The sequence below is a fragment of the Mycosarcoma maydis genome, chromosome 1 (assembly GCF_000328475.2).
Source record: "Mycosarcoma maydis chromosome 1, whole genome shotgun sequence".
Lineage (NCBI taxonomy): Eukaryota > Fungi > Basidiomycota > Ustilaginomycetes > Ustilaginales > Mycosarcoma > Mycosarcoma maydis.
Window position 1 is genome coordinate 769,182 of NC_026478.1, and position 20,238 is coordinate 789,419.

At 53.6% G+C, this 20,238-nt stretch overlaps 7 protein-coding genes across 7 annotated transcripts; 3 read left to right on the forward strand and 4 right to left on the reverse strand.

Moving 5' to 3' along the window:
- Positions 1–5: 5 nt before the first annotated feature.
- UMAG_00283 (uncharacterized protein) lies at positions 6–1,199 on the forward strand (the record flags this gene model as incomplete). Its single annotated transcript, XM_011387896.1, has 1 exon — positions 6–1,199. One exon carries the CDS (start codon positions 6–8, stop codon positions 1,197–1,199), a length of 1,194 nt encoding a protein of 397 aa, XP_011386198.1.
- Positions 1,200–1,354: 155 nt separating this feature from the next.
- UMAG_00284 (uncharacterized protein) lies at positions 1,355–1,984 on the reverse strand (the record flags this gene model as incomplete). The annotated part of the gene is made up of 1 exon (XM_011387897.1): positions 1,355–1,984. The coding sequence occupies one exon, from the start codon at positions 1,982–1,984 to the stop codon at positions 1,355–1,357; it is 630 nt and encodes a 209-aa protein (XP_011386199.1).
- Positions 1,985–2,743: 759 nt separating this feature from the next.
- Positions 2,744–5,124, forward strand: UMAG_10088 (uncharacterized protein; the record flags this gene model as incomplete). The annotated part of the gene is made up of 3 exons (XM_011388345.1): positions 2,744–4,351; positions 4,433–4,936; positions 5,008–5,124. 3 exons carry the CDS (start codon positions 2,744–2,746, stop codon positions 5,122–5,124), a joined length of 2,229 nt encoding a protein of 742 aa, XP_011386647.1.
- A 4,391-nt stretch (positions 5,125–9,515) lies between these two features.
- On the forward strand, positions 9,516–11,648 carry UMAG_00286 (uncharacterized protein; the record flags this gene model as incomplete). The annotated part of the gene is made up of 1 exon (XM_011387898.1): positions 9,516–11,648. The coding sequence occupies one exon, from the start codon at positions 9,516–9,518 to the stop codon at positions 11,646–11,648; it is 2,133 nt and encodes a 710-aa protein (XP_011386200.1).
- A 570-nt stretch (positions 11,649–12,218) lies between these two features.
- On the reverse strand, positions 12,219–15,214 carry UMAG_10089 (uncharacterized protein; the record flags this gene model as incomplete). Its single annotated transcript, XM_011388346.1, has 2 exons — positions 12,219–13,553; positions 13,913–15,214. 2 exons carry the CDS (start codon positions 15,212–15,214, stop codon positions 12,219–12,221), a joined length of 2,637 nt encoding a protein of 878 aa, XP_011386648.1.
- A 512-nt stretch (positions 15,215–15,726) lies between these two features.
- Positions 15,727–17,181, reverse strand: UMAG_00288 (uncharacterized protein; the record flags this gene model as incomplete). The annotated part of the gene is made up of 1 exon (XM_011387899.1): positions 15,727–17,181. The coding sequence occupies one exon, from the start codon at positions 17,179–17,181 to the stop codon at positions 15,727–15,729; it is 1,455 nt and encodes a 484-aa protein (XP_011386201.1).
- A 478-nt stretch (positions 17,182–17,659) lies between these two features.
- Positions 17,660–20,074, reverse strand: UMAG_00289 (uncharacterized protein; the record flags this gene model as incomplete). The annotated part of the gene is made up of 1 exon (XM_011387900.1): positions 17,660–20,074. The coding sequence occupies one exon, from the start codon at positions 20,072–20,074 to the stop codon at positions 17,660–17,662; it is 2,415 nt and encodes an 804-aa protein (XP_011386202.1).
- Positions 20,075–20,238: the final 164 nt, after the last annotated feature.

Sequence of the window (20,238 nt, forward strand, 5' to 3'; positions counted from 1 at the left end):
CAAAGATGGAAGCGCGCAAACCAGAGGTATTGTGCATAGGCTTTGGTGCACTCGGCACGATCTACTCGTTGCTACTCTCGCGCGGCGGCGCTTCCATCACTGCGGTTGCACGGTCCAACTACACTACGCTGACTACAACAGGAATCGACATCGCTTCAGCAAAATACGGCGATATTCCCAACTGGAAACCAGATCGTTGTGTTCGAGAGTCGGAACCAGACACCGCGCAGGATCGGTACTACGACTATGTGTTGTGTACGTTCAAGAATGTTCCTGATCACAAGAGGGCCAGTGAGATCATCCGACCTTTTCTAAAGGCACCCTGTGGGGAGGAACAGAAGCTGCCCACGATCGTGTTGCTTCAGAACGGAGTAGGAATTGAAGAAGAGGTTTCTAAAGCGTTGGTGGAAGGCGAAGAAAGGCTAGCAAGTGGGATTATTAGCGCGGTTGCTTGGATCGGAGCGAACTTGGTAGATGGTGGCAAAAAAGTGACACACGGTGCATTGGAGAGGCTGCAAATGGGTACGTATCCTATACAGGCAAACGAACAACAAAAAGCAGCTCTGGTAGAGTTCACCCGGATCTATACAAACGGCGGCGGCGGCGGAACGGCAGTGCAAGACATTGAAACGATCCGATGGCAAAAAGTGCTCTGGAACGCTGCTTGGGGCGGGCTTTCGACTCTGGCACGACAACCAGTATCGGCGTTGCTTGACGAAGAAACGCTCCACTATTCCATAGGCGTCGTGCGCCGAATCATGCTGGAGATTGTCTACGTAGCGCGAGCCTGTGGCATCTCTGAAGAGCGTTTCCCGATGGCTAGCGTCGATCAAGCCGTCAACATCACAGTCGCCACCTCTCCCGTGGCTGCGGTCAACGATGCAAGCAAAGGCGGCAACCTAGCAGCGCACTTTAAACCGAGCATTCTGTTGGACTTGGAAAACGGTCGACCGATGGAATTGGAACCCATCATCGGAAACGTGGTTGCCAGAGCAAGGGAGCATGATGTAGATACGCCCAGGTTGGATCTGATCTTGGCAGCGTTGAAGCCAAATCAGGTGGACGCGATCAGGAGGGCTGACGGTGATCGAGTGGAAAAACGTGGAGTCAGCACCACGTTTTCGCAGCTCACTGCGACGAGTAGAGGCAACTGGCCGGCTGGTGCGCCTGTTTCCAAGGATTCCAGAACCTACCTGTAGATTCACACGGCATCTCGGACAAAGTCTATCTTTGCAACGCCAGTCTCAAACGTACAACTTTCACATCCGCCCATCTATCTACACGCTCATCCGCTCTTCTCTCTCTAACACGTCATTGTCCAATCTCTCTAAAAGCTGGCTGTATCCATGTACATCTAACGAAACATTCCCCACAAGAAAAACAAGAACACCAGCCCACTGAAGCCGGCCAATGCCATGACCTTGGCATTCTTCCACCACATCTGTCTTCTCAACCCTACGGCCCTCCTTCTGAACGCCATGCTCTGGTTGGCGGCGTTATCTGTCCTGTCCATCAGCAACTCGATCCTCTCGCCTCTGCTCAAGATCTGTTCCACGTTTTGTGTCATGATATCCTTGACGCCTGCCAGCTCGGTTTTGGCCTGCGCGATGGGGTCGACAGCTTGCGGATCGCTATTAAACTGCTTGATCAGCTTGGAGAGTGTTGTTGTGAGAGAAGAGTAGTCCATGTCGGAGTCTCCGGCTTCTGGCACATCGTAGGTGGAAAGGAAATGCTTCTGAATGTGTGCCAAGAACGTGAAAGGCATGCGACGACCGGTGTCCGCGTCAGCTACCGCCATGTAGACCATGCCATCTTGTGAAACGTAGTGGAAGAGCCAGTCTTCGAATGCATACGACAGCTTGGATGAGTTGGGTGGAATTCGAGAGAGAATCGTCTGTGCTGCGGGAAGGAAACGATCGTGTGCTGGATCGTGCGTTTCTGCCAATATGTTCGATCCCTTGGCGATCAGCGCTAGTACGATCATTATTGCAAGGTCGACGATTCCGGAACGCCTGCGAATGTGTCCTATCTGGTGGAGGTTGGGGAGAATTCTAGGACGCGCTTTATGATCAGAGTAGAGGAGGACGGTGGTAGCGAAGAAGTTATGCAGCTTAGATTCGACCCAACGAAAAGACGTGACGAAAGACAAGACCTGGTGGATGATGATGGTAGTAATGTGGATGCAAGCAAGCAAAGGGGTCATCAAGTCTCAAATTTATGGAGTGACCCAAAAGGGATCACCGATGTGCATCATGCATCTCTTGGAGCACACATCTGTACGCTAGCAACTCACGACTGTGATTAACTTATTCGTGATTAGGCTGCAGGCGGAAATTCACAACTGAGCTTAGTCGCACTCATGACTGTTCATGACTCACCATTCACGATTTGATTCACGATTCACGATTAAATATCAAAACCAGTGTCGGATTTTGGTATCTCACACATCAACAATTTACCCCGTGACCCGTGATCCACGTGCCACGCACGATCTTTCGTCTTTTGCTTTCGCACTGTGCGCCAATTCACGATTTCGCAGATAAGCAAGCTTTGGCTGCCCCGGTCTTGAATTCGTAGGCGTGGGGTAACAGCCCCCCGCTCCGGTTCACGGTTGCATTTAGGTTCCGAGCGAGCCGGAAGGGTTCGCACATACCAAAGCTCACCATCTTCTTCTTCTTCTTCTTCTTCTACTATTACTTCCTCGAGTCCCCCCAATCGCGTACTTCGAACTTGAGTGAGAACCATGTCAACACCAACCGCCGCTCCCTCCCAGCCGCTCGTGTGGTCACCCACTCCCGACGAGATTCAGCAGACATCGCTCGACAAGTTTCGTCGTCTGGTTAACGCTCGTTACCATCTCAACTTGAACACTTACCACGAGTTACATGATTTCTCGGTCAACCGCTTGGAGGATTTTTGGACCTCTGTGTGGGACTTTGTGGGTGTGCGTGTTTCGACTCGCTTTGAACGCATCCTCTCGGATCCGAATGCTCTTCCAGGTGATTTGCCCGAATGGTTTCCAGGAGCATCGTTCAGCATGGCGCAAAACATTTTGTTCCCGCTTCACCCTTCCAACACGACGTTTTGCTCACCCAGAGCTCCGTACCACTGGCCGCATGCTCAAGCTGTAGCCCTGATCGAGGTGCCGGAAGGCGGAGGTCTTGCTGACTCGGATGTCAATGCGCAAGCTGTCAAGGTGACGTGGGGAGAGTTGAGAAGGAGGGTGGCTTTGCTCGCCGAGACTTTCAGGAGAATCGGGGTAAAGAAGGGGGACAGACTGGCACATGTCTCTGCCAACACGTCGTCGCCCATCGTTGCAACGCTGGCGGCGAACAGTGTGGGTGCCATCTACTCGCTCATCGCTACTGATGCTGGTCCACAGGCAATCTATGGCCGACTAGCGCAGATTCGACCCAAGCTGCTGTTTACAGACGATGCAGTGCTGTACAACGGCAAGCAGGTGGATATCCTCGACCGTGTCGCGCAGGTAGCTGAACGCCTACAGGCAGATGGCAAGATCGATTCGCCCCTCCACTTTCAAGTCGTCATCATCCGCAACACTCGCTTGCCCAAAGCCAGTCCCGCTTGGACCTCGACCAAGGTGCGTGGTCTCGAGATGCACGATTTCGTCCAACAAACTGGTCTCAGCATGGCCGATTCGCTCTCTCACCACTTCGAGCAGCTCCCCGCCCAACACCCCGTTCAGATCTTCTTCTCCTCCGGCACCACTGGCGAACCTAAATGCATCATCCACACACAGTGTCTCCTCCTCAACATGAAAAAGGAAGCGCTGCTCATGCTTGATCTCAAACCTGCCGATACTTTTCTCCAGATCACTTCGTGCGGCTGGATCATGTGGATCTATCACCTCGTCGCACTTTCCATCGGCAGCACCGCTGTACTCTATGACGGATCACCCATGTTTCCCAACCCTCAACACGTGGTCAAGGTTGTATCGCACCTCAAGTGTTCTGGCTACGGTGCAAGTCCGAGATTCCTCAGCGAACTCGAAAAGTATTGCCGCGTAAACAAGTTCAGCATTGCTCAACAGTTGGAGTTGGGCAGGTTTAGGATGATGACGAGCACGGGCTCGCCGTTGTCGGCGAAAAATGTCGAGTTCTTCTATCAACAGTTTCCCAAGAGGGCACACCTGTGCAGTATTTCGGGAGGCACCGATATGGCGGGTGTGTTGGTGGGTCCGACCAAGTTGCTGCCGTTGTACGGCAACTTTATCCAGTGCAAGGCGCTTGGATTCGATATCCAGGTGTGGGATGCCGAGTCGGGTCAGAGGATCGATGATACGGGGAAACCGGGCGAGTTGATCGTTGCGAAACCGTTCCCAACGCAGCCGGTAAGTGGCGAGATGGTGTTGCACCGTACAGTATGGGAGCGTCTAACTGACTTGAGTTGGATCCTGTTGGGTGATGAGCAGAGTGGATTCTTTGGACCAGCCGACCAAAAGCAAGCGCTGTACGAAAAGTACATGGACTCGTACTACAATCGATTTCCAGCTCGAAAAGTGTGGGCTCAAGGCGACTTTATCTACCAAGACCGATCTACCCAAGGTCTCGAGATCCTCGGCCGCTCTGACGGCGTTTTGAACCCGAGCGGCGTCAGGTTTGGCAGCTCCGAAATCTACAGCGTAGTGGACAAGTTCGAGTTTGTCGGTGACAGCATTGTCGTGGGCCAACGTAGACCTGGCAAAGACGAACACGAACGCGTTCTGCTCTTCATCAAGATGCGCGATCCTGCCGTGCAACTCGAGCGCTCGCACATTGCTGAGCTCAACAAAGCCATAAAAGCAGCGTATTCCGCACGACACGTTCCGGAACACACATTCCAGGTGCACGACATCCCCGTCACGCTGAACGGCAAAAAGACTGAATTGGCAGTCAAAGCGATCGTCAACGGCAACGTGGGATTCAAGCCTTCTAGCGTAAGTTTACACGGGCCATGCCAACAGCAGAAACCGAGACTGACCCTACTTTGACAATCCTCCCAAAACAGGCGACCGCAAATCCGCAAAGCTTGAAAGAGTATGCTCAATACGCTGATCTCGAATCGGTCATTGCCGCTAGATCTAGCGCTAAGGCAGGTACTGCCAGAGGAGATGCTAAGCTCTGAAGTCACCGTCTCGATCTCCTTGAAGAGTTCCTTCACTTGTACAATCTACGAACGCAATTGACTTCAATCAAAGACGCCGCCGAGGAGACTGAGTCCAACCTGGCGAGTGGATGAGAAAGAAACGCATCGACTGTGCAACGGTCGCAAATTGAACATCAGACGATGGATGACGACGCAGGCAATATCGTCCGACAAGACTCAAAATCAAGATGGCCGGAACCTGGCCTGTCGTGCCCTATGGTATGTGCTCGCTCACATCGGGTAACGAACTCTGTAGTTCAACCGCCCTTGGCCGTGGCATCACAGAATTGCGATGATCGGCGCGGCTAGAACTTTATTGAAGCTCAAGCACGGGGTTCGAATGTTGCTGCTGACAGAATACATCAACAATGCAAGTAATGCTCAAGACCGTTTGTCATGATTCGTGTTCTCGGCCAAGTCAGCATTCAGCATTCACGATGGTGATTCTGTGCCGGACTGTGGCAGCAGACCAAAATGAGCGGAGCACGAAAAAAACATTAGTGAAGGGAACACAGCCAAAGGTTAACTCAACTTTTGCTAATTCCGGAGGAATGCGAGTCACCCCCAAATGACGAATCACGACATAGGAGCTCAAAGCGTCAGCAACCCGATCGATATTGCGGCACTCATGACTGTGACTGTGACTGTACCGGAAACAGCACACGCAGGCACTCACATCTAGACTTTGTCGACAGGCTTGCTCTCATCTCCAACGGAAAATGGGCTCCGTGCTCGTCTGAACACGAAGGTGAATCGTGATTCGCCTTACTTTTCCAGAACCAATCACAGACAGTAAGTTATCACGATTCGGAATTTCACAAAAGCACAAGATTCACGATTGCAGGCTGCGATCGTGGCAGAAAACCACGAATCGGGAATGCTGATGAAGACCGGCATGCAAACACCCGACGCGGAAAGTGTCAAGCTTAGCGAGCAGCTAATCTACCTCGCGTTCGCTCGCGTTCGGACTCGGAAAGCTCTAAACAAAGCGCTCTGCAAAATCACGAATGCTCCTAAGTTATCACCAGGCCGGTCGCTTACCTCGGTCAAGCGATAGCAATCAAGCACTTGCAAAACGCGGAGTTCTGATCCAGCTTTGATGGCGCTCCCGAGGAGCGCTGTCCGAAATGCCGGTCATGCATATACGACTACTGCTGCTGCTAACAAGTATGCCTACTCTGTTACATTGCTGATGTCTCTAGATCACTAATTGAAATTCAGCTCGAGAACAAAACAAGCCACACAGGAGGTATGCAACGAAAGCACTTGCTGATGTTGCCAGGCTTGGCGTGAGGTACTGTAAGAGGAAGCGACATGTCCTTGAACGCAACTGCGGGAAGCGAAAGTTGGCTTGGCTGCAGACGAGATGAGGTTCAACATTCATTCATGCTTCACAGCAGCAGCCTTAACGAGACGGCAATTGAATCAAAGCTCGTTCACCGCAAAGCTGACATTTGCTTTGCGACCATCGTTCAACCTCAAAGTGAAAGCACAACAGACACGAGATGAGCCTTGTTGCTCTTCTTGGCTTTTGGCTCTTGAGAACCACAAATGTTAGCTTTGAAACCCGCGTATCTCCACAGGCTTTGTTGCGTATGTGGAGGCTAATCCAATGATTATCTTTAGCGACTCACGACTTTTGGGCGGGACGCATGTGACTGTGACTTGGAGCATACGAACTAGTGTGAATTCAAAATTGGTAAGCGATGGAATTAAATTGATTCGTAACCGGGAATAATGTTTGTATTCGTCACTAATTGACAGCTGCCAAGTTCGATGGCGGTGGAAAGTCTACCACCACCATCGGAAGGTGCAGCGATTCTCGCTTCATTCTCTCTCCTCCCTGTTTGGTGGCTTCCAATCACCGTTTTCCTGGCTGGTGCCCAGACACTCTGTCCTTTGTCCTGATCCTGATCTCGAAGCGACATTCCATATGACCTGCCCGGCTGACTCAGGAAGCAGGTTGCGTGCTGCCAGGACCCCGAAGAGCATCTTTCTTGTGGTACGCTCAGGATTATCAGTCATCTCACAGCCCAAGTCGATCATTTGTGTATGCCCAACATCCGTCTTCGGGAACGGACGGTCTCGCCAACGGCGCGAAGCCACCGTCAATACTGGGAGACATTTGCGTTGCTTGGGCGCTGCGGCGAGGCTCTGCGAGCTGCGCCTCTGATAACCCTTCCCATCTTTGCATCTATAATTACTCTATGGCGTAGTGATTAGATTTTGCGAGATTCAAGATCCATGTGGTGGCCTCGATGTTCTAACGATATCGAAAAGGACATCGAGCACTGCATTCGAAAGGTCGCTTTTCCTGCGCGACCGTGTATCAACGGTTGATAGGTAATCGCGCTCGCGCAAGGACGGGAAGAATCACGAGTTGGGTGCCAATGCAGGCGTTGAACGCAGACGAAGAACCGAGCTTGAATAGCGAGCGGTCCGAGCCATCTTGAATGTTTTCCACGACCAGGTGAAACAAAAGGCATTGCAAACGCCGACAGCAATCGCATCAGAAGCCACTCTACTGTACAGCCCTACTGCTCGACCAGATTCTTGGCTCGGCATCCAAGTCCATTCGCGAATGTACAGCGATGTACATCATTCACTTGTGCTTCTCATTCTAACTTAGTTGCGTCCGCATCAGCCGTTCCCGCGTGATAGCGAGGCGGCATCCACAGATTCTAGGCAAGGCTTGTAGTAATGCATCACCAAACAATGCCGAAGGACTAGGCGAGCTTCACCCTTGCAATCGTCGCGGCAGAGACATACGAGAAGCGCGATTGAAACAGACAAAAAAGAAGAAAGAAGCGAGAGCTCATCGTCACGAAAGGCGACTGCACTGTACAGCACGTTAGGCTAATGCTTTGACTTCGGGGTCCGAGCTGTGTTTTGTGGGCAAGTGACCTCCAAAGGATTGTGACGAGCCAGCGAGTGCCGAGTCCATCAGTCGTGAGCATTAGAATGCTGACGACGGTCCGAGACAGATTTCGAAGTGAATGTGGAGGGACGACAAAATAGAACAGGGCTTTCAGCCGTGCCGAGCTTGTGTCCCCCTCCGTGCTCGGGTATGGCCAATTTTGTGCAACACCGATCTCCAAGTGCAGAACAACACGGTTGTGAGACATGAGTGAGAGGAAACGACAAAGGTAAAGTTCTAATCAAGAAAAGGCCACGGAGACACGAAAGGTTCATGATTCGTGGTACTTTATCAGCACTCATGACTCTGAGAAAACGCAACACTCGGCGATGCATTTGTGTCTGGCAACCGGCAACCGAGTACAGTATCGTGTATGTACATATCAGGATGGATGATGGTGTGTGTGTGTGTGTGACTGGTAGAGGCACGGGGGTAACGCAGCAATCTCGACACTTGTCCGTCCCAAGTTTGATCTTGAGCTGCATATTTTCTCTGTGCGAACCTGCTTGGGTCGATCTGCGAGACATCACAAAGCAATCACAAGTCACTGCTTTGGCGCCGCAGTTAGAACTCGCAACTGGCTTAGTAGACTGTGTGCTTCTCCATGGCCCAACCTACCTACGACTGTACACACACAGGTTCGTGCCTCGTGGATTCAGTCACCTTTTTTTATGGTACGCCGTGCAGTAGTCAGATCATAATTCTACAGTAAGCGTTTGGCGGCCAACAACGCCATCTGTTCTGCCTCATCTTTTTCCCGCACTATCTTGGCTTGGCTTTCCTGGGCGCAGCCCATTTGCGTAGGGCATGGGACTGTCTTTGCCTCCTCCTGCCCGTCCTCTCAACCACCATTCTACAGGTCCTTCAGCCGCACATCATTCTTCCGGCGGGCCCTAGCCTCTATGCCTCTTCTGCTTCTTTACCACAAACCTGCCCAACTACCCTTCCTGAGACACGACACCTGATCGCCTTCTCTTCATAACCAAGACATCTTTCCTCCAACACAGCCTGATCGGCCTATTCCGACACTCGTCCAAACCTCATCTCACCTGTTCATTTCATTACGGCAGCCTTTTTGCAAGCGACCACACACATTTCCTTTCTCAGCATACCAACAGCTTCTTGCACACTCTCACACTGCACTCACCTCCACTGGAACTGTCGACAGCCTTCTTCCTGACTATAAATTCGTCGGCTATCTTCGCACCAACACCTGCATAGCACTCCAATCGCAGCGCCACACACTGACGGCTCATATTGACTCTCCCATTAATTCGACTCCGCCCTCACTATCCTCGTGATATACGCGACCCCGCATCCTTTCTACCTGAAACACCCGGACCCTGCCTCCTTCATACACCTTGTTGCCCGGACACGGTCCTTGTCAGCATACATGTGTGCAACGTAATTCTGTTCATCTAAATCGCATCTCGCGGCCGCCATTATGCCGAGCATGCACACTTTTCCTGCGGCAAAGCTTGTCGGCCACGACTTCCTTGGCAACCACATTGGTGAACTCCTCTTCCGTCAGCCTGTCAGCAAAGCTTCCGCAACAGACCGTACCAAAGGTTCGTCAAATGGAAGCACCGTTTGCCCTTCAGAACATAGAACCGTAAGACGCGGTTCCGTTGCACTACAGAACCCTGATCTGATTGCGCTATGCACTGGGGCGCTGGTTGACGCCAAGGATGCACAACCGCAGCTCCACCCCTCCCTAGGCGTAGGCATCGAGAGCTCGTCCCAGCCTCCCACCCACCGCGTCTCCTCTCCTGACCAAAGCAGCGGGAGCTCCTTGTCGGAACCCGACTCGGTCGAGAGCAGATCCGGGAGCGCGGACGCAGACGTGACTCTTCATCTCAGCCAGCTTTCTCTCGCCCGCAGAAGAATCGCATCGGAAGGGGTCCCCACATCACCGCGGATTAGCTTTGTCACCAATTTTGGTGCCAAAACACGCAGCTCTGGCAGCCAACGTGCTCCGTCCGAGGCAGGTTCCTCGAGCTATTTCGGCCTCAGTAGCAACCTGAGCGTGCCCAGCATGTCTCCCATGGAATTTCCTGGCGCCATCAACTGGAACATTCCGTTCCGCGAACAGAATCAGTTTTTCGCCAATGCCATCGAGCAGAATGCCTTGCTCAACCGCAAGTCCTCTCAGCAAAGCCAGTCCTCGGATGCAGCCTCTTCGCAGCCCTCCAAGCGCATCGCTTGTGGGCAAAGCGATTCACCCGAAATGGCAACACCGACGACCTCCGCCGAGTCAGTGGTGGTCAGTGAAAAGAGTCACTCCTTCTCGCAACCAGATCGGCCCGTTCGACAACGTTTTACACGAGCTGCCACCGAGTCATCCTTGAAGCCTATCGTGCAGAGCCAGCAAACGCAGCATCCACAATCGCCCAATGAACCAACCAACCTCTCGAAAACCGGCCTGGCCCCTTCCAAGAGCATGGGATCTGCCTCTTCTGGCTTGCTTGTGCACCGTAAAAAGCCATCACTGGTGCCTAAAGGCGATGACGAGCGCACTTTTTGCTTTGTGGACAATGGTCACACCGGAGCAGCTCAACCTGTGGTACCACTCGCCGAGGATCCATTGCCAGCGAGCACACTGCTGGCATCGGTTCCAGAGCGCTCTGTATCTCAGTCATCCTCAATGTTGTCTTCAAAAACGTCGTACAGAGAAATCGTCCAAGGACAATACGCTGCTGCGCTGAGCGCTGGCAGTGGAAGCTCGCGACTCGCCGCTTCAGCCTCTGCTAAGACCAAGCCGATCGCAAAGCCTCGCAACAGAATGTCAGCGCTAGGAGATGTGAATGTGAGCAGCACGACGTTGTCCTCATCGCATGCGACCGCCAAGAGCCAAAATTCTGCACAGATTTCTCTGCTTTCTCTCAAGCCTCCTGTTTCAACAGCGCAGAATGGCTCATCGAGGCCCAAGCGAAGGCTCCGAATTCAGCCCAACGTGCAGTCCAGGCCAAGTCTGTTGGAGAAGACTATGGAGCAGCAAAAACAAGCGAGACAGATAGCGATTGCCGCCAACGCAAAAAATGATGCTGCCGAGGATGAAAGTCCGGCTGCAACCGCGAGCGTCAACGAGCGATACAAACCTATCGTCTACGGCACTGAACAGCGCATCTTCCGCATCCAATCAGGAGCTTCGACGACGGATGGCGTCGGGTTTCCATTTACGGTCATGTCGGGCGACGTTCGAGACAAAGCTAGCGAGTCAACGGAGCCTGCGGCCAGTCATGCGCGCACCAGCGACTGGGCTCGCGAACAGAGCATGTGGACGAGCTCACCTGCGGCTGGCGGCGAGATCGAGTCTTCGTGCAACGCGCTGTTGACGCTTGGCGGCTCTGTGAGCATGGCGAACGGTCATGCGGCTCAACGTTTGTTATGCCACCACACGGCTAGTCACAGTTCGTCGTCAACCGAGAGTGCGAGTACCAACGAACTGCTCAGTCCGCCTGAAACGGCGATCTCGACGCCCGAACTTGAGTCGGCCCACGAGCGCGAGCCAATGCTTAGCCACCAGCTCGCCCTTGGCCCCCTCAAGCCACTCCCAGCTCGTCGTTCTTCCCCACTCAGTGCCTAGCACTCGTTCCCTTTTTCTTGTCTTGCTGTATCTATCTCATTCTCGATGTTTCTCTTCGGTCTCTCTCTCTCTCTCTCTCTCTCTCTCTCTCGGGTCTACATCATTTGTCAGGGGAACAGCATTATACACGCATTTGTACTAGCTCCTTGCGCATTATCGTCTCGCATTGGGGTTTCTTGTTGGTATTTCGTCTTCAGTTAACTTAACGTTAAGATTGAACTGGGATGTAAGCATGTATGGCGTGTGTGAACCACGAATCGCTGCGTGTGTTTTCACGGGGCTCTGTTCGGCAGGCTGCTCGTTGTTGGCTGTCGCAGTATCGGTCTACGCAGAACGGTGTGGGAGGGTGAGCGAAGCTGGGTGAAGCGCACTGGCTGTGGCTGAGAGCGGAGATAGGAGAGAGGGCTGGTCGGTTTGCTGGTGCGTTTGGAAGCAAGGTAACAATGTGTGTTCACGAAGGGGTTAGGTGAAGTGTCATGACGGATTGTGCACAAGCGTGTTGACAAGGTGGTATGAGGCGTGATGTGAGGTAGGAGTAGAGATCTGGGATTGATGAGGATAAAGGGGCGATTACAAAAGCCAGATGGCATGGCTTGCGCCTTGTGGTTGGGGTTGGTGATGATGTTGAATTGGCGGCAGTTGTGTAGAAGCCTTGACATGGAAGCTAGGCTCATTCAGGTCAAATGCAACCACGTCGATCCAGCCCTGCTCGTCATCGGTAAGAACCATGTGATCCAGACCGTCCATAATGCGCGTCGGTGCGAGTTCGATCGCATTCGCCTTACCGCCGCTCGTACGAGTGTGGAAACGTGCAACTTCACGCAGATCCACGTGAATCCCTGAGCTACTCGGCGTAATCGTCAGACGCAGCGCAACAAGCAGGCCTTTATTCGACATGGTCTTGCCACGCGTTGTGGCATAGATGTATCGGAGGTCCGACGAAAATCGCAGCGTATCACCACGCCAGTTAGAACGTCCAGAAGCCGCTTGTTGCGGTGTGAGCAGGTCCGCCTCGGCCACATGCCTCGCTCCCTCCTTGATATCCGAGTCGTACGGCGGCACCTGGTACGCATCCACATAATTCGAATGCTCCGTAACCGTAAACACCAGCGGCCACTCGGGATGAGGGATCACGTGTCTCGGTCCATCCTCCTCCCTCTTGGACACTATCGTATACAGATGGTCCAGCGATGCGAATCGATACGCTTGAATAGCATTCGCCCCCAAATCCGCCACATATGCCACCTGGCCTTGACCCGAGCTCGACGAAGCCGAACAGTCGAAGCTGTGAGCACCGTAGCGGAGCGCTTTGCGCGTCTTATCGGCCGTCGCAAGCTGCTTTTCACCGCCAGCCAGAAAAATCATCTCTTTGACGCGCGTCTCGATGCGTCCAGTTTCCGGATCCAGCGTATGGAGCTCACCAGTGGGCCCACCTGCCGAGCCCAGCCACCTCGCCACTCCAGGCAGCGATCCAAATCCAGGTGCAGAGCGCGTCAAGTACGGTGGCGGTTGAACATGTACATAACTTCCCGTAGCCGTGATCTCGCGTCGATTGCCGAACGAAAGCGAGTAGTCGGTCGGCGAAACGTGCCACGCCGAGAGCGCCGAAGGCGTGCCCCATGTGGTGGCGTACACCGTCTGTTGTTGCCTCGAAGAAACGCCGAGCGCGAGGTATTGGTGAGGCCCTTCGGCGCGGATGCTGTGCAGGATCGAGAGCTTCGAGTTGAGCACGTCGTACGTGAGCACGAACAGCGAGCGCGAGTTGAACGTGCCCGTCACGATGTGGTAGTTTTGGGCGCACGTATCCGAGCTAGTCGTCAAACAAGAGCGTACGCAGAATGGGTTGCTGCTGGTCGCAATACCACAGCTCGTGCTCGGATCGTGTTGTGTCAAATTAGTCGTAGGCTGTATGACGTTGCAATGGCAGACGAAAGCAGAAGTGTGTGTAGAGGAAGCAAAAACATCAATGTCAGCACATGGCCCACGTTCACAACCTGCAACCCCATTAACGAAAGATGAAAGAACCAATATCAGATTCACCCTTCTCACCAGCGGCTTAATGCTAAAGACTACATCAGCAGAGAGATCACGACAGCCATGCTCGCCCAACTTCAGTACTCGTCATCGTCTTGATCGCTCAACTCCATCTCGTCCAATTCGTCGTCCAGAACGTCCTCGCTTTGCACTTGCCACCCATCCTCTTCCTCCTCTTCCTCCTCCTCTTCCTCCATGAGCTCGTCACTGTCGACAAAACGCACACTCACAATGCCGCTGGCAAACGTATACCCGACCAACCCAATCAGCGCCGAGCAGACCCACAGAGCGCGACCCAAACGCAATCTGCGGTCTTCAGGCGACGCGGAAGGACGGGACTGTCTCTGCTGCTGCTGCCTTGTCGCTGTTGGTGTTGTACGTGGAATCGAGTCGGCAGCCGCCGCCGCAGGGGTGGAGTCGGTGGTGGAAGGTGAACTTGCCTTATTCGAAGTTGTAGGCGCCGAGAAGGGCCAAATGTACGAAAGAAGACCTGACAAAGGTGTTGATGAAGATGTCGGGACAGTAGGCGGGCTGGAAAGTACTTCGGTATGTGTGGCCCAGAGGCTCAGCTCATCCGGGCCGGGGAAGAGCTGTTGGTTCATCTTTGTAAGGTAATGCGCTAGTCGGGGGTACGACGTCTTGACAAGCCTTGGCAGGATATCCACGGGCATTTTGGGAGAGGCGAAAAGCAGCGGGGCGAGATATCCAAATACATGCGCATCCAGACTGCTCACTTTGCTTCCTCCGAACAAATACATGCCACCGCCGAGAGCCGCGTCGATAACATCGAGAACCTCTCTCCACTTGGAGACGAGCTTGGATCGTTCAAACTCGTCGTGTACCGCTTGCTTTGCCGATTGACCCAAGCCTTGCTTCCTGGCGGGGATGATGCCTGCTCTAGCTGCTAGGTCGTCTGCTTCGCCCGACTGCGCAAGAGCTTCTTTGCCTCCCAATCCCCACAGTCCGACGGCTGTGAGACGTGTTTCAACCACGTTACGCAGGCGCGAGGGGATAGAAGGCTGGAACCGCAAAGGCAAAGAGGCAAGCTTTGCCAACGAAGAGGCGGGAGCTTCGATACCGCCGACCGAGGAATATGCTGAGGCGGTCACGGTGCGGAAGTTGGCCGGAAGACTAAAGAGTGAATGTAGGATGAGGTCGAGCAGATGGTCGTCTACAAATGCGTGAAGAGCAGTGTGTTTTGCTTCGAGCTCCTCGTCCGACACCAACGCAGAATCGAGACCGACGGCGGTACAGAACGACTTAATGGCTTCAACACTGTCAATCAACTCGACAGTTTCGTTGTTGCCTTCGAGCACCTGGAGCAACGGCACGCGTGCGAGCGACGTTGACGCCGACGCAAGCTGCAACTGCACATCACCTTTGTGCGCAAAAGTGGCACGAAGAAGTGATGCCGCGTAGAGCGATGCTGGGTCAAGAGTGGGCAATGTAGGTGATGTGCCCCAGACGTGGAGGCGAAGCGTCCTTGGGCCGTCAGGCGCGGAACCAGATGAGGTTGATGCGTACGTTGACATGGTTGATGTCGTGATGGCGGGAAAGGCTGGTGGATATGGTGGTGCGGATGAAATGCCTATGTGTCTGTTGTCAGCGATTTCGTTGCGTTACTTGAGCTGTCGTCGTGCTCAGCCCAACCGTAGAGACAAACTCTGTCAGTACGCCAGACAAGGGTGTGCGTTCGGAAGTGTCGGAAGGTGCAAAAGCTTCAAACAATGCTAAGGCGTGGAAAAACGTATTTCCCCCTCTAACCACCGAAGCGCCAAGTGAAGCGTGAACACGGTATTGACCTGTGCGGTGTTACGGTATTTTTAACCCACGACTCCGGCTCAACTTTAGTTCGAAATTGGATCGGGAATCAGGCAAGTCTGGATCGACAGATCGCGATGTTGTACAGTGAACGATGCTGCTGCTTGCAACGTCGGTCGTACCATGTATACTTTCTAAGGCTATGATAGATTAGAAGCGGTAGAAGTACAAATCACGAATGCATGCATATGATGCTAGGATCAACGAAGAAGGAGCCTGATCTTTACTGGGCCAGATCATCGTACACGGTGTCAACAGATTCTATCACTGCGCTGCCTAAGCACCAATTCCCTCTCCACAGGCCCAGCACTTGACCTGGCGCAACAGCCAGCACCGGCTCGGTGAACTGGACTACGTATCCGTTCTTCCCTTGCTTGAATCTGCTAACCACGCATTCGGACTCGACTTGTCGATGTCGTACCTGTGCCAGAAGTGTGACTCTGCCTACGCCATCGTATTTGAGTTCGGGTGGCGGCTCCCTCCATATCCACTCGATATCACGCACGTACAACCGTGTACACAACAGCATCGGATGATCTTTACCCTGTACCACAACAATTTTGTTGTTGGGGATATCCTTCTTTGCGACGTAGTACTTCGACGTTGCGCCACGGATACGTGCACCTTGACCTACAGTCAGAGTGTGAAGTCCACAGTGTTTGGATACGACTCGACCTGATTCATCAACCATGTCTCCTGGAGCTGAAGGGATGTATCCGTTGAGAAACGTCGAGAAGCCTTGGGTGTTGGAAACCGCACCGCCGTTCGAGCCGCGCGTGCCGATAAAGCAGATGCCCATTGACTCTCTTCTCTCGGCGGTTGGCAGCTGGAACTTCTTGGCCAGCTCTCGAACTTGCGTTTTGAGCAAATGGGCTAGCGGGAAGTGTGCATGTGCTAATTTATCCTCACCGACCGACGATAGGTAGTAGGTTTGATCCTTGCTCCTATCCTTTGCCCTCATCAACATCGGTCTTGTGCGATCGCCTTGTTGTTGCCAGGCTACATGCGCGTAGTGTCCCGTGGCCAACCAGCTCTTGCTTCCACCATGGTCGCCTGTGCGTATGAGCCGATCCATGAGAGCGCCGAACTTTATCTCCTTATTGCAGCTCACGTCCGGATTCGGAGTTGTACCCTGCTGCCAGTCTTGCAGTGCTGGTTCGAACACTTGCGTCCAATACTCCTTGCTCAGATCGATCATCTTGACAGGGATATTGCCGAGGTGACGACACACTGATTGTACGTCTTGCCAGTCTCGCTGCCACGTGCAGCCTGACGCACCACCGGAACCGGGTTGCATACGGCCCGATTCGTCGAGCTCGTTCCAGTTGCGCATGAAGACGGCTTCAAGGTCGAAGTCTGCTTGTGCGAGCAGAGCGGCGGTGACGGACGAATCGACGCCTCCGGAGAGTGCAACGACGACACGCTCGCCTTTTTGCGGGCCATGGTGCGAGGCTAGGATCGCATTGGCTTCGCTCAGGTGACGGCTCTGTAGTTTATATGCAGGTGATTGAATTGCTTGACGTATCGGATAGAGTCTCCAGTTGCTGTCAGTGTGATGCCTCAAGCAAGCCGTGGCTGCTGTTGCCGACACAGATCTGGACGTCCAAGTGAATGCTGCACGTGACGTGTGCAGCCGAGCACGTATATCGACAATGTCTCGCGCCCTTGTGCCTCGCATGCTATAAGCTGTGCTGTGTTGTAGCCATCTTCTGCCGTGTACCTTGGATGCGCCTCGTCAAAGTCGTACCGTCGGTATATCGTGGTCAGTGGGAGGCAAGTCGCAGTCCAACCCAAAATCGTGAATGTGAAAATAGAGACAACAAGTAACTTAACCACGAACCGCACAGCCAGCAGTTACACAGTTCCTTTCCTGCCCAAATCGGAAGATCACATCTGGTGAATCAAGGTGTTAGGTTGTCCTTTTCTAAATTACTAGTACATCGTGAGTATACGCGCTGCTGTCGCCGAGACCAATAAGACCAGACCAAAGCATAGCCGCGGAAGTTCGACATCGGATCACGTCGTGCGTTGCATTAGCGGATCTCATTCACGAGTACATACATTCACCAATCTTGTCGCTCGAACTCATGACTGTATGGCATTGTGTCACAAAAGACAGTGGTGAGGCGCGGGAGAGACGAGGTTTTACGGGGATGCTACAGTTTGCGAAAAACGCGCTTGGCCGACTTGACCCGACGACTGAGCTCGAAATCGTCCTCGTCGCTATCGTCGGCATCGCTGCGTGCTGTCAACACGGGCCGATGGTCAAGCACCTTTCCGTTGCCACGCTGTTGCTGGAGCTGCATAGATTCACCCGCCGCGCTCTCTGTCGTCTTTCTCATCTCATCCTCCAATCGCTGATCATCTCGACCTCCCCGCTGGTCATGGCTGTACAACCCCGCTTTGAATCCAGGCGTACCATAGCTCGTATCTGACATCTGCGTGAACATCGTCAGATCACCCGCATTGGCTATCTTGGTTTTGATGCACTGAGCGAAGAACAGATGCACCTCGCGCTGACAAATGTTTTCAAGCGAGTACGTGTTTCCGGCGGGCACCTGAAAGACACCCTTTGGCCCGATGATGAAGCTCTTCCTGTGCACCGAAGCTCGCAGTGCGCCTTGCAAGACGCAGAACACAAAGCTGTTGTCTTTGGCCGATTTGGTCGGCTTGCTCGCCCCCGGGGGTAGATGCAGGATACCCGTCGCCATAACTCCACCGGAGTTGAAAAACTTTTCGAAGCGGAATCTTTGGTTGGCAACAGGAATCGGTCGATGGGTCGCTTTGGTGCGTACGACGCTCACCTCGACTTCAGCGCTTGCTTCATCCTTGATCACCATACCTGTCTCGACCGTTTCTTCGTCCCATCCATCTTCCACGTAGATGGTGTCGGCCGTAGGGTCGAGGCGGGCATACTCGTCTTCATCTTCAGGGACGCGGGTTTGTGGAGTCAGGCGTGGGGCGCGTTCTTCGCTCTTGCGCTCGACTTTGCGACGTGTAGTGGTGCGAGCACGCATCGTTGTGCCAGAGAACGTGCCTTCGCCAGGAGCGCGCGGGACGCGAATGACCTCCTTGATGTCGAGTACGGGTACCCGTCTGCGCACGAGCATCATGCTGGGGTCCTCCTCGAATTCGTCCTCTCCTCGACCTTGCGAGCCGCAAAGATCGTCAGGAGTGGTACCCGACGGTAGACTGGGTCGGCCATATCGGATGCGTTCGCCACGCCAGTATTCGAGTGGTGCGAATCGCTGTCGAGTGCTTCTGCGCACGCCGTTCTCATTAATCACGGTCGCCTCGCGAGGTTGCAAGCGCACTCGTTCCACAACTTCGTCTGCCACTTTTTTGGGTTTGGTCGCTTTGTGCTTTTCGCTGCTTGCCGCCGGCCGCCCAACACCAGTGCTCGTCGTGCTTGCTTTCTGAGGGACACGAGAAGCGGCAGCCGGTTGCTCGGCAGATGATTTCTTCGCCGGCTCGCCTCGTTTCCGTTTTGGAAGCTGCTTAGCTGCAGGCGGCGGGGTTGATATTGACGAAGATCGTGCCGCAAAGTGAGCTGGCTCCGGTTCATCTTCGTCGAGCCCGAATGCGAGTTCAGGTTCGGGTTCGGGTTCTTTCTCCACAGCACGACTCTTTGGGGGCCGTTCTGGTTTGTTCTTTGAGGATGCAGCTGGTGGAGCGGTTACTACAGAGCTCTCGTTTGTTGGTTCCTTTGCTTTCTTGGGTCGCTTTGAAGATGCACCTGATGGTGCAGATACGGCGGGTCTCTCATCAGCCGTTCCCTTTGTCATCCTCGATCGCTTTCGCGGTTTTGTGTGGGAGGAAGCAGCTGCTGTAGTCATCTTAGCCGGAGAGGGCTTTACAGGAACGATTTCGTCTTCGCTCATTGGCCACTGGTCTTGTTCATCGTCGTACGCAGATTCTAGCCGTTGTTGTATGGAAGCGAGGATATCGTCGTCGTCCGAATCTGAGAGCTGGATGTTGCGGCGTGCTGTCACGGGCTCTTTACCCTTTCTTTTGGCGTTGGGAAGTGTTCCTGCTTTCCGTTCCGACAGGCCACGCTGTGGAGTTGAAGGTGCCCGCAATCGCTGCTCGGGCTCTTCATCGTCGTTAGCGTCGTTACTAGCCATGGTTACGAGATTGAAGCTTCTCGAGCCCGTCGACAGTTCTGGCAGATCAAGTTGGTCGTCGTCATCTGCTAGAGTGATGTTTCCATGCGCTTGGCCTGCGCGTTCTGGGGAGCTGACGGATGCTACAGCTGCCGAGCCACGCGATGAGCGCAGCAACGATCTTGGCGAAGGCGCCGAGCTGTTCTGAATGTCCATCATGCTACTACTCGACGCCGCCTGACGACGTCGATTGAAGGTCGCCTCGTCAAAGGAGTCGTAGTCTTCATCGTCATCTTCCAGCTCATCCGGATGCTGCTGTTTCTGGTGATCAAGTGCGGCTTGACTAGCCTTGTAGAAGGCTTCCAGATCTTCGAATCCATCCTGGTCTCTTGCGACTGCAGAAAGCCGTAATCCGGTCCGTGAGCCTACACCGGCTTCATGGAACCGACGTGAGGCTTGAGAAGCCATAGAGGTGGCTTTCTGTCAGTTGTTTGTCCTCCTATGTTTGTGTTATCAGTGGACGAAAGGGTATAAAGATGGTGTTGCGTATTGTTGTACAGTATGAGGGCAATTCGGTAAGTCACTGGCTCCACAGAGATGAGGTTGTTAGATGTGTTCGGCTCTCGTAGTTA